Genomic DNA, 12,715 nt, shown 5'->3' with positions numbered 1-12,715 from the left:
ATCGGGTACCATGCTACTGAGAGATCTTGATAACTTTTGTGCCTATCCCCCTTCCTACCAAGCTGTTTCACAGTCAGTGGTCTTTTAAACCTGTAAATAAAGGTAACGAATTATAACTTGTCAGATGTACAAAAAAAAAATTAGAAGTTTTCTCTAATTCTTTTTGCTGCAGTTTTAAACATGCGCTGAAATTCTTCCCTAGCACAACTGCCTTGTCATCGAAGAATGCTTTCAGTATTATTTCTTTTTCATGAGATGTAAGTTTTCTTGCGTAGGTAGGGTCTTGTGTAGCATCCAGGAGTATGCAGGGGTTTCTGTGGCTTAATGAAAGCCTCGAAGTCGGTGGATGATTTAACTTTCCTTACAAATAATTTACCCACGTTTTTATCTAATCTAAAACTTTTCCAAAGAGCAGAATGGTCTTCATCGCCTGCGACAGGATTCGTTGCTCTGGATGTTTTAAAGTGTAGGCAGATGTTAAATAAGCTGTAGTTCTAAGTGTGAGTGAATGAGTGAAAACCTTCGTATAAAAGGGGAGGGAGGAGAGCTCTCATTCCTTACAGCTTGCCTGGGGTCTCTTCCTGGTCTGTTCTTGCAGGAGGATGGTCAGCGTGTCCAGCTGTGCTGCTGCAGGGGCTGCTGGAGGAACTGGTTTGCCCTAAGCATTCCGCGTGCCAAGTTAACACATCACCTGGGCCGTCCATCTCAATGATGGAGCAGAAATCGCCTACTGGTGGTTTTGGCCATAGCCAAGACAGTAAAGCAATAGTTTTTTATTTTGAAAAAGGCATCTTCAGACTCTTGGCATGAAGCCTAGTGACCTTTGTGTTTTGATCAAGTAGGGCTTTAAAACAGTGACTCTCCAGCTCGATTCCACCTCTGATAAATTACAGTGCTGCTTCTCGGAGCAGCTTACGGCTTCCTCTGAGACTCCACAGACTGCTGGTTACGCAGGACTTGCTTTGGGATGCAGTTTCATCACATTGGCAATCTGTAATTTAACAGACGAGATGTCAAGTGCCAAATTTTGTGTTGTCATAGAAATTTATTAAGCTGGCAAGCTCTGCTGTTGTAGCTCACCAGAAAGCTGTTTCAGTATAAGCCAAATGTTAGGGTTCGTTTATTGCAGTTCTTTGTGTGTGTTGCTCATTCACAATTGCTTGTTTTGATGCATACGGTTGAGTACGTATACTTTCATGGTAGTGAGGCAAAATATTGCAGAGATGATTAAAAAAAAAGTGTTTTTTAACCAACTTGTGGTGGATGCTTTGAATGATTCTGACCTCTTGATTGTTGCAGAGTGGTATCTAATTCATTATGCGTCTCGTTTTCTTCTTTCTCACAGTGCTGAAAGGGTAGTCATTCTTCAGACTGAGCTGTTTGCTAGCTCTTGCAGACTGGCAAAATGCAGAAATGAATAAATGTGGTCAAGTAGTGTGAAAACAACTAAGCTTGTGTTGTTAAAACTTGGAAGTACTACTTTTTCCTTGTGGACGTAGTGATATCAAATGGTTTATGTAAGTTAAGCTATCAAACATGTCTGTATTAGCAATTTCTTTGTTATGTTTTATTTTTCTTGCTTGCCAAGCTAGCTTGTAAGCAAAAATATAAAAGAAAGAGCTCCAAGGCATAATGCTGAATTCTTCTATGATTTAAACTTCCTACCCTGTGGTGTTCTGGTGGAAGCAGAAGGTAAATACAGAGAAACTAATAACTGTTTTTAACACCATGTGAACAGCTTAAATATGTTTTTAAAATGAAAAGAAAATACCAAATCCAAAAACCTTAATTTAAATTAACAGGTAGTGATCCATAGCAAGTTAAAACAGTGCCTGGAATGTAGCTGTAAAGTTGCTACCAAACTGAAATCTAGTGTAATTCTGTCTTTCAGGTGCCATGTTTCAGAACAGAGGAAGACAACTGAGAAAGAAGAGCTGAAGAAAGTAACACAGAACCAGATACAGGCTAATTGGGGGAAAAAAAATTAACCTGTCTCTGAGGTGACTAAAGGGGAATAATGGTGATTTTGCGCCGGGCTCGGCCGCCTGCTTCCGCCCCAACCAGCAATGAATCTTGACTCGCTCTCGCTGGCCTTGTCTCAAATCAGCTACCTGGTGGACAATTTAACCAAGAAAAACTACCGAGCCAGCCAGCAGGAAATACAGCACGTAAGTAAAGCAAGGATGCCACAAAAGAAATTTTGGAAAGGAAAAAATGGGAGTGTCAAATGGAGTTTCTCTTCCCGTCTGAATTGTACCCTGCGGTGCTCTCGTGTGTGTGACTGTGTGCTGTTTTCTGCAGGGTTGAGAATCGCAGCTCGGGTCTCTGATATTCCTGTTGGTTTCCTCTGCCAGGTGATGGAATACAGCAGCTCAGAGCTACAATATTCTGTAGTTCAATATTAGGATTAACTGCTGCTCTTGGAGTGTGGTATGCAAAGCTCTCCTAACTCCTTCAGGTTAAGTGTTTCAACTTTTGGACGTTCCATAGAACACCGATTGGGAGAGGGAGGAAAATGTATGCATTTAATGTCCAGAGTTGTTGCACTGAAAGCACGAGTACGAGGTTACTTACATCTGAATGCTTTCACTTACCTCAGATGGAAGACTTTTGCTCCTCGTCATTGGAAGAAGTGTTGCTTGGTGGTAAAGCCAAGCTGAGTTGGCCCTATATTTTCAGAAGGCAGGCAGAGTTAACTGCAGATTGAAACCCAAATATCTAACATCTGGGCAAGAATTCTGGTTTAACTGACCCTTTCAAAAATAGCTCTGACAAGCAGGATGGACTGAAAAGCATTATCTGCGGAGGGGTGCTTAGGAGGAAGTGAATGTTACTGAGCCAGTTTTAGAAACTGGTTTAGTTCAGTTCCCAGCAGACAGCTGGGCTGGTTAAGCTTTTTTTTTTAACTTACACTAGTGCAGTCCTGTGGTGATTTGAATCAGGTCAGGAGGCCAGAGGGCTTAAGCACAATGAGTTTCTGGTAACAGCTGACTTTAAAAGTGCATTCATTGCTTATCTTGAGGTGAGAGGGGGTGATTTCAGCAGTATTCTCTGCTTAAAGTGATCTCATAAGCCATGGAGACAGAAAGCATCTCTTGTAACTTTTGTAAAGTTTCCACATTTTTGCAAGTTCAGTACTTGCAGGGGGCTCCTCTGAGATCATGCTGTCCTTTCAGTCAGTGTTGGTTTCAACAGATAATTTGTGCAGGAAGGTGTAACTGAGGTATGACTTGCAGATCTGTCATGAACACTTACGTAAAGGATAATAAGTGTTTCTTTGATTTGGGAGAAGATAGGGTTGATGTGCCATTCAGTTGGGATATAGATATCTCAAAAGGGGACAGATTGTTCCTTACCCTTCACGACAGGCCTCTTGGACTCACTGTGTTGAGAGACTGGAAACTGGTCTGTGGTAGTGGCTCTTTTGTGTATGTTTGGTTATAAGATAGATCTAGGATTTCAAGATTAAATTCCTAAAATCTACATGATCCCTTGTCTTTTTTTAATTTCCTGGTATGACTTTACTTTTGTTGTTGCTAGTACAATTTTTCCTTAGATAGTTGAAGAGATTGTATGTACATGCTTTAACTCTCTTTGTCTCACAGTACACTGCTTAGTGTAAAATTTTGTCATAATTCACTCAATTTACAAAGCTTAGATCTAAACGTACAGAGTATGTGGAAAACCATAGTTGGAGCTGTTCTTGTCACAACTGACCAAAATGACACTTGCATTTAAATATATCACTCGCAAGCGTAACAGTGCCAAAGCCTGAGGAACTAATTTCTCCTTAAACATGCTTTCAGTAGTCGTTTGACATAGGTGATGCTTTAAGGCTGCTTTAAAAAATAGAATGCATGTTAAAAAAACCCTTTTATGCATTTGTTAGAGAGACAAATTCTAAAGAATGGCTTCCTCTGAAGGGAGTTTTTTTGTTCTCCTTTTCCTGAATTAGTTGTAAGGAGAGCCTGGTGGGAGAGGAGGAAGGGCTTTGCAGACAGATTCGTCTAGGAAAGCAAAACTTTCTGGATCTAGAAAAGCAGAGTTATTTTTGAAATACCCAACTGGTCTCTGTATGATAAATCCAAATATGGGTGGCTCAAATTTTATCCTGAATCACAGACTGGTTGAGGTTGGGAGGGACCTCTGGAGGTCATCTGGTCTGACCTCCTGCTCAAACAGGGTCACCCAGAGCTGGTTGCCCAGGAATATGTCCAGATAGCTGTTGAGTACCTCCAGGGATGGAGACTCCACCACCTCTCTGGGCAGCCTGTGCCAGTGCTTGGTCACCCTCATGGTTAAAAAAAAAAAAAAAAGTCAGTCTTTACAGATTATTTTATGATTGGATAAGCTGTCTTGTAAATGTGTATGAAGGCTGCCAGAACAAGGGTTTCTTTCAGCTCTTCCTACAGGAAAACTAGCAATTCTCATTCCCTTTTCCCTGGAAAAGCTTTTAGGTGAATATAGTTACAAGTTGAAAGGTGCTACACTGCATTTCTAGCTTTCTCTTCCCCTCCTCCCCATATGTTAAATTTTCAAATTATTAACTTTGTGAAGTTGCTGTTATGCAAGGAAGCAATCTAATTCTGATGCAGAAAAGTTGTGTTGATGGCTTTAGTGCGTACAGTTTTCTCCTGCATCCATCTGCTTTGATGAATTCATCTTTGTCATAGCACCAGATAGCTCCCTAGGAGACTGATCCAGCTTCATGCCAGTGTTGTTAGCACATCTAAATCTACGTATTTAATTGGGATTGCCTAAACAAATTGCCTGTTTTCTGAAGCCTGAGCTAACTAGTCGAACTTGCTGTCAATTCCATTTTGCTGCCTTTTGCACCAATCTGAGCATCTTCCTACCTAATCATGGGGGATGGCTGCTGTCGAAGACAGCGCTGTCAGCATAACTGGAGTGGGCTTTTTACTCTGGACTGACACACCATGAGCACGTATGTTGTAGCCTCTGGTCAAGAAGCGGAGCTATATCCATCTCGGATGTTTGTTTCCAGCAGAACAAAACTTGGCAGCTGCTGGAATAAGCAGGCTGTGAGGGAAAGGGGAAGCATAGTGTCAGATAACGGTAGAAGAATTGTGATGAGAACAATCAGAAACTGCAGAGCCGGAGCGGATGTAGCCTAAAGCAATGCTGTTTGTCTTTTTGCACCAAAAAGCTACTGGGAAACAAGGATATTTTTGACAGGGTGAAGTGGTGGGCTTGGTGGAGGCAGTCAGAGCATAGGCAGAGCTGCTGGTTTTACTGGCACACATTTTGTCTGTCCTGCAGCTAGAAAGGGGGAAACAATGGCAAAAATTTTGCCAACAGATGAAGGTTGGATTTGATGTTAGCTGCTACTGTTTGGACAAAAGAAGCAAGCTACTGGTGATTAAATTACTTAAATTTCTGCCAGTATGGATTTTATTAAAAACAAGTAATGCTGTCCAGTTAGATGAGGTTTAAAGGAATGAATAAGCACTGAAACAACCTGAAGGTATACTTCAAACAACAAGCTGATGAGCTGGTCTCTAGCCAAGAGTTAAACTTAAGGCAATGATATGGGATGCTAACAAAACTGATATTGTTGTGAAGATTTAGTAATGAGTGATAGGTGTTGCGAATTGACAAATGCAGATCACCTATTTATGACTGAGGTATAGAATTCAGTTGAATGAGCTCTAATGATGGGAAAGACTTGGTAAAAGGTTTCAGCTGCAGGTGTTCAGCGCATGGTATTTGATTTTTAAAGCTTGCTAATGAGCAAGTTTGAGATGAACTTTTTCTTTAGATGGCAGGAAACACTTCCTGTATAGTATTCCCTTATGTCTTAAAAGGCCCTGGAGTAATGGCAGTCAAGTCAGTCGTGACCAGAAGCTGCCTGCGAGGTCAGTGAAGGTGCTGTATGATGGCTTGTCTCTGGGATAAATTCCTGCTACACAGGCATAGCCCAGAGGTGCAGGCTGTCCCAAGGCTCTACTCCTGCGGAGTTAGGCACTGTAGCTGTGGGAAGAGGTGGGGAAAAGTGAGGCTGTGACACTCTGTGGATTCTGGGCTGCTTTGGTGGCAGAGAAGTTTGAAATCATCCTCTAGGTGACTTGAAAACCCCTTTTCACTTAGCTTTTTAAGAATACTACCCATGAAATGCATGACTTCTGTCTCAGTGACTCGTGTCTAGATTTGTTATCTCTTAGTTTATATTTTTCATTTGCAAATAGGGTTAATGACTTCGTTTCTAGGTTACTGATTAAAAGGGAACATTCTTGGCAGTTTTGTTAAAACCGTAGATGACTTAACCACTAGAAGTACTGCTGTATCCACAATACTAGACCCGGATCTTGCTCTGTAATGACTGTATGCTACCAAGTTGTGTTTTGGATTATTATTTTTTTTTCCAGATTGTGAATAGGCACGGTCCCGAGGCAGACAGGCATTTACTACGCTGTCTATTCTCGCACGTGGATTTCAGTGGCGATGGTAAAAGCAGTGGCAAAGATTTTCATCAGGTACAGTTTGCACTGAGGCATACGCCTAATAGATTTGATTGTTAAAAATCTGCAATAGCATTTGATCCATTTTAAGCACAAAGGCAAGTTAGAGGTAGTAGCTTCAAGCAAACTTCTTTTCTCGTGTACGGCCTTTCAATTGGAAGCGCCTTTTGCCAGTCCTCAAGTCAGAAGACAACAAATTGTTGCTATCTGACTCTTACAATCCGTTGATCTGGAAAAACAGATAGCTTCAGTACAATTGCTCTTTCTACCACATGCAGTGCTTTTTGAAAGCCTTTCTTTGTCTTCTAAAACTTTGTCCACATCCACCAACTGGCACTTCTGGTGCTGGCTATGTCTGTTCTCAGAAGTGTTTTGTCATCCTTGAGCAATTTGACACAAGGCTTTTTAGCTCATAAATGGGAATCAAATATTCTTAAAATGTCTATTGCAGGGTGTGTGGTTGCTTACAGAAAATGAAACATTGCACACATGATGGAGAATGTTTGATCCCTTTCTCAGCCTTAAAAGAAAAAACAAACTAAACCTGAAGGAAACTTGAATGAAAAGAAACTAGTTAATGAGAATTTGGGCACTTAGAATCTTTGTTTAGTTTTACTGCACACAGTGAACAGTAGTAGTTCTGTTTTGTTGTCCTGTTACAAAACAAATGTTCAAGTTATCTTGTTCTTTTCAGACTCAATTTCTGATCCAGGAGTGTGCGTCGCTCATTACAAAACCAAACTTTATCTCGACGCTGTCCTACGCCATTGACAATCCCTTGCACTATCAGAAGGTTTGTTTGCTCCTTGAAGGGGATCCCTGTGTCAGAAACGGCAGTGAATTGGTCTGTAGGAAACCAGCTGCTTTTCCCTTGGGTTTTTCCTGGGGTTTTTTAATGGCTGAGACTGGTTGTACTAAAGTTGTCAAAAATTGAGCTTGCCCAGAAGTCGGGGGGTTTTCTGTTAAACTGAGCAAGTTATTCAATCACTCAGAATGACTGCAGACTAATTTTAAAGCTTAATCTAACGTTAATACTTTATGGCTTGTTCATGGCAGCCAGAACCAAAATAAATCATCAATGCTCCTGTTTCTTTCAATATGAAAGCCGTGATGGGGGTTTAATAGTGAAAGTGTGAGATATGCAGAAGAAACTTTTAGTCTAGATGTATATAAAAACAGTTCCAAAGATGCTTTGTTTAGCCATATAAGTTTTGTGTTAACCTACAGCAGAATAGTTACTAATATTCCAGACCTGCAAAAGGACTCTAGGTAGCCTGACACATTCCGAATGAGACTAATCATATAACAGCTTCCATTTAACTCTTCTTACCTTTTTCAGAGTCTAAAGCCTTCACCCCATTTATTTGCCCAATTGAGTAAAGTCATCAAATTAAGTAAAGTTCAAGAGGTAGGTGAACATGTATTTAAAAAATATTTTAATGTTGCTTTGACTAAGCTTGTTAGAAAGGATGATGTCCCCTTACTTTGATGTTTGTTCTGGTTTTTAGGTGATTTTTGGTCTCGCTTTACTGAACTCTTTCAGCTCAGATCTACGAGGTTTTGGTAAGTGAAGCTTCCAAAGTACTGCAGCAGGGATGCCTTTTTTTATTTTTAAGCTGTGGGCTTTCTAAAGGGGTAGATGTGTGCCTGTGTGACCCGAGTAATGCAAGACCTTGCAATCAGTAGCGCTATTGAAGTCTTAACACCATTTTGAGAGGAGCAATAGATAGCAGTAGTATTGTCTTATATGAAGTTGGAAGTCCCTCCCGTGAATGACTTGCTAGATAATGAATGAATTGAGGTACTGTGATATCTTACCTTTTAGTTGTTTGTTAATATTTGGGTTCCGAGGTATGGATTCCGAGTCTTCTATTTTAAATCTGAACTGTTGTGGCTTGTGGTAAACAAACTCAGATTAAGAGAATGGTACCTAGCTAAAAAGAGTCTTTATATTAAGAAGAAATTGTAGGTTTTGACTCTAGACTCTTTTTGTTTTCAAAAGCTGCCCAGTTTATCAAACAGAAACTCCCGGATCTTTTGCGTTCTTACATTGACGCGGACGTCAGTGGAAATCAAGAAGGTGGCTTCCAAGATATTGCAATAGAGGTCCTGCACCTTCTCCTCTCCCATCTCCTTTTTGGGCAGAAGGGAGCCTTTGGGGTAGGACAGGAACAGATCGACGCTTTCCTCAAAACATTACGTAGAGGTAAGTGTGGTGGTGGTCAGGAAGCCTTGACTAAACACAAACTTCGAAATGGGTTTTTTGTATCTTAGTGTCAGTGCAGACTGAAATGGTGGGGACATAGAACTAAGTAACTCTAAACTGACAGATACGCTGTTCTGGCATCTGGCCATGATATACTGTGCTTCAGTGAGCAGTAACATGGTCTCACGTTTGGTTTTTTGAAAAGTACGTTGTGATAAATACGTGTTAAGTGGGGGATATTCAAGTCTGTGTTTCCTTGCTGGTGTGGGTTGGTATTTGGGGATTTAACTAAAGCAACTCAGAGCGCTGTAGTTGAAAAACTTGAATCCTTACGGTGTAAGGAACACGCGTGACCATTTCAAATAGGTGGGTTTTAAGCACTAGGTTGTTTTCATTGGGTGCAGATCTATGAGGGAACTCTATCACAGTGAGGGAAGTGCTTTTGAATAAAATTCTGGTTCGTTTCCTGGAAGCTACCATGGTCCTTGTGTGAAGACAGGGGACGTTATCAATGTGGTAATCTTTTCCTTTCTGAAACAACAGTGTTTACTGTAAATCCATCAGAATAAGGAGGATTTGGACTGGAGAAGCTAACTGAATTTAACTCTACTCACTCCTGGGTTCTGCACAGACCTAGAGGAAGGCACCCTTTGTACAAGAGCAAAATATTTGTTCTATTTGTTTAAGTGTAACTTCTTAGGTCACGCTTGCTTTAATGAGTATTAATGTTTCAGCTTCTGTAATTCCCCTTGCTTTGCTTTGGGAGATTGGGAGCTCTTCTCTGAATGGCCCTAAAGGGTACAGAGACATTCTGCATCACCTTAAAGATAACGCTGTCTCAGGAAGGCCCACCCATAAGGTGCCTTTGCTGCTGAGCAAAACTCACACCCACACATGTGATCCTCTTGTTACTGTGTCTCTCTTAAACTTTGCTTTCCTGGAAGGAAGAAGGGAGTAGTCTCCCTTTCCATGCCAAGTGCGTGGTTTAGATTTGCTAGGTTTCCTACACTCAGTAGCAGATCCTTTGTTTCCTAATACTTCCTGATTTGGAGGAGAGGCTTTTGCTGCGCTGCTGTATTGTTTCCTGCTCTGTGCGTTTTTTGCATGACTGCTGTTAGTGACAGTCTAGTTCTAAACTTACCACCAGCGCAGCCGCAGTAAACCTGTATGAACCCACTCTGTTCTACATTCCTGTTCTCAAGGAATATCCAAGTGCCAGTAAAGAACTGGGAGGTGGGATGGAGGGAATGCTGCACAAGTGCCCTGCAGCAGTAGGAAAACTCTAGCACAGTAGTCGTTTGCATGCAACTGGTATTCTGGGGGTTTCGATGCCTTTTTTTTTTTTTTGTTACTCTTGCCTCTAGATTTTCCCCAGGAGCGTTGCCCTGTGGTGCTTGCACCACTTCTATACCCTGAAAAACGGGACATTCTAATGGACAGGATCCTGCCTGATTCTGGAGGGATAGCCAAAACCATGATGGAGAGTTCTCTGGCAGATTTCATGCAAGAAGTTGGCTATGGTTTTTGTACAAGGTTTGTAAGAAAATGTAATTTTCAAGCATCTTGGGTGGCGGTGGATTTCTTCTTTCTTGAGGGAGAAGTGTTCTTTAAAGAACACTTAAAGTACTAAAATACCTAGAAGCTCATTAAGTATTATGAGGTTGTTTGTTTTGATTTTTCTTTTATATTTTACTTTCTTCTAATGTGTATAGTATGTCTGTTGACATTGTGTGGGATTTTGTCATGGTGAGAAACACTAGGTAAAGGTATTCACATTTGTAAAGGTTTTATAAGAATTTGACCATACCCTTTTTTTTTTTTAAGTAAAAACAAAGTGTCTAGGTAGGCATAAATTCCAACTAAATCCTCCTGGATCTTTGGAATCCAGGAGGATCTCCTGGAAAAGCTTTGCTCTTGTCCTCAGCTCACTGTCCTCATGAAATAGATTACAGAAGAACTGAAGCTAATTGTCTCGCTTCAAGAGAACTGACCAGCAGCAGCCTTCTGTGTGTATTGGGTTTTGATCAGCATTGGTACAGGGTGTGATTGAGATTATTTGTAGCTGTAGAATCTAATTATGATAGTGAACTGGTGGCAATAAAGCAAAGTATCTTGACAGCTACATCTGTCTTTGCCTGCTCAGGCTTATTTTGGTAAAAATACAGCTGTCTTAAACTCACCCTGGGTTTGTGTGTATATTCATAGACATCTTCATTAGTGTTCCATATTCTTCCTCTCTGCCCCAGTCTGAAATGTTAGACGGGCAGCTCTGCTACCTTGCCTTGCTGGAGCCTGTGAAAGGGGCTGTCGTCCCTAGAGCTGTGTGAGTTTGCAGGAGCGGTGTCAGCAGGACTGAAGATCTTTGTTTGTAGCACCTAGCGCAAGTGTTGCATTACATGGGCTAGTTGTTTCTATACACGGGTGAATTGGAATAGCTACCAGAAAAGTGGAAGGAGAAGCTAGATTTTAGACACAAGCTGTCTATTGAAGAGTTAATTTGAGTATGTTAAAGGCTTATTTAGAATCCTAGAATGGTTCGGATTAGGAGGGATCTTAAAGATCATCTAGTTCCAACAGGGACGCCTCCCACTAGACCAGGTTGCTCATTTCCTGCTGTCTGTCTGCTATCTGCACAAATCCAGCTCAATTTTTGAATGTCATTTTTAAGGATTAAGTGTAGTGCTCTAATACTGGTAGTGATACCAGGAGCCTGCAAGTGTGGCTGGTTTTGAAGAGGGACTTAGTCTTAGTCCTCAGGATGAACCAAACAGTTCTTTTAAAGGAAGATTCATTTAAGAAGCATAAGGTAAGAGAAGTAAATGAGTCTGTATTTTAAAAGACAGACTGTTTTGGGGAGGTGATCAAATCTCAAAGATAATAACCTAAGTTTCTGTTTATACAGTGAAGTACGGAAGCACACAATACAAATGTGTTGGAAGATAACTGAAAATTATTTCCTTTGTTAATGTGGGCCTGTTAATAAAACCTTCTTCCTGAGCTGTATTGATGCTGTATAAATCTTAAATTGTTGGTCTAATTATGAAGTGTTTGAAAAGTGAAACAAAAATTGCAAAAAAGGCCTTCGGTTCTAAAATTAGAACTCAAGCCTTTGCTCGTTGTTCGCTCTTTTGTCTCATTGAAGGTTTTTGCTAGTGACCTCTCATCAGAGATGCCACAGCTTGCATCAGGCTAAAAGACATACACTTTTCCGGTTTACCTTTTGAACAGCACACATCATTTTGAAACGTGCATTCTCAGAGCCTTTGTTTCACTTTTAGTTAGCAGAAAACTTCAGTCTTTGAAGCTTGGTATCACAGGTCAATACATGGAAGTGCTTTTAACAGAAAGCACTGCCAGACCTACCCTGTGCTTTTACTTTGACAGAGAATGGCCTGGGAAACATCTCTCACTTAAGTAGACTTAGTTTTGCATTGAATACAAGGCACAGAAATGGAAATATTTACACAGACTTTCTATTGAATTTCTCTTCCTTCTTGTCCTAGGATTTTTTTGTGTTGGATCATTTGACTAACGTAACTGGAGTAAATATTTTACAGTCTGCAATTAGTTTCTCCCAACAATCTCTTTGGTCCCAACTGTATTCCCAGGTCTTGCTTAGGTCTTATGTTGTGCCACAGTGAAACCTGCTTTTGTTTTAAGATCTCTCTGTTTTGTTGCATCTTAGTGTCGAAGAATGTCGCAACATAATCGTGCAGTTTGGTGTTCGGGAAGTCACAGCTGCCCAGGTTGCCAGGGTTTTGGGGATGATGGCTCGAACTCATTCGGGGTTGACGGATGGTATTCCATTACAAGTGAGTGGACTACTGGCGTGGGGATTATGTATATTTTATTCAGCAGAAAATAAGGAGTTAAAATGCCAGCCTCTATTAACTTAAAAATTGCTTTTATTATTCAACCCATTTCTAACTGTTCTGCTGTAATTGTCTATAATACATTCTTGAATGGAAGAGTCTCAGAAGTGCGCAGCTGGTGTCGTTACTGGTCTGAACTTCTGCTTACCTTCATAGCG

At 40.8% G+C, this 12,715-nt stretch overlaps 1 protein-coding gene across 7 annotated transcripts in view; it reads left to right on the top strand.

The window, feature by feature from the left end:
* CNOT1 (CCR4-NOT transcription complex subunit 1) overlaps nt 1-12,715 on the top strand; it is a 59,918-nt gene that overhangs the window by 4,410 nt on the left and 42,793 nt on the right. For all 7 annotated transcript variants that reach the window (XM_063334121.1, XM_063334117.1, XM_063334116.1 and 4 more), the window contains exons 2-9: nt 1,892-2,168; nt 6,387-6,494; nt 7,174-7,272; nt 7,819-7,887; nt 7,988-8,042; nt 8,482-8,685; nt 10,050-10,218; nt 12,371-12,497. In XM_063334121.1, the coding sequence (XP_063190191.1) occupies nt 2,067-2,168; nt 6,387-6,494; nt 7,174-7,272; nt 7,819-7,887; nt 7,988-8,042; nt 8,482-8,685; nt 10,050-10,218; nt 12,371-12,497 (933 nt within the window). In that variant the 5' untranslated portion in view covers nt 1,892-2,066. The remainder of the gene's footprint in view (nt 1-1,891; nt 2,169-6,386; nt 6,495-7,173; nt 7,273-7,818; nt 7,888-7,987; nt 8,043-8,481; nt 8,686-10,049; nt 10,219-12,370; nt 12,498-12,715) is intronic.

Source organism: Chroicocephalus ridibundus, chromosome 4, assembly GCF_963924245.1.
Source record: "Chroicocephalus ridibundus chromosome 4, bChrRid1.1, whole genome shotgun sequence".
Classification (NCBI taxonomy): domain Eukaryota; kingdom Metazoa; phylum Chordata; class Aves; order Charadriiformes; family Laridae; genus Chroicocephalus; species Chroicocephalus ridibundus.
The sequence above is the reverse complement of the archived record's forward strand: the minus strand, read 5'-3'. Positions and strand labels throughout refer to the sequence as shown.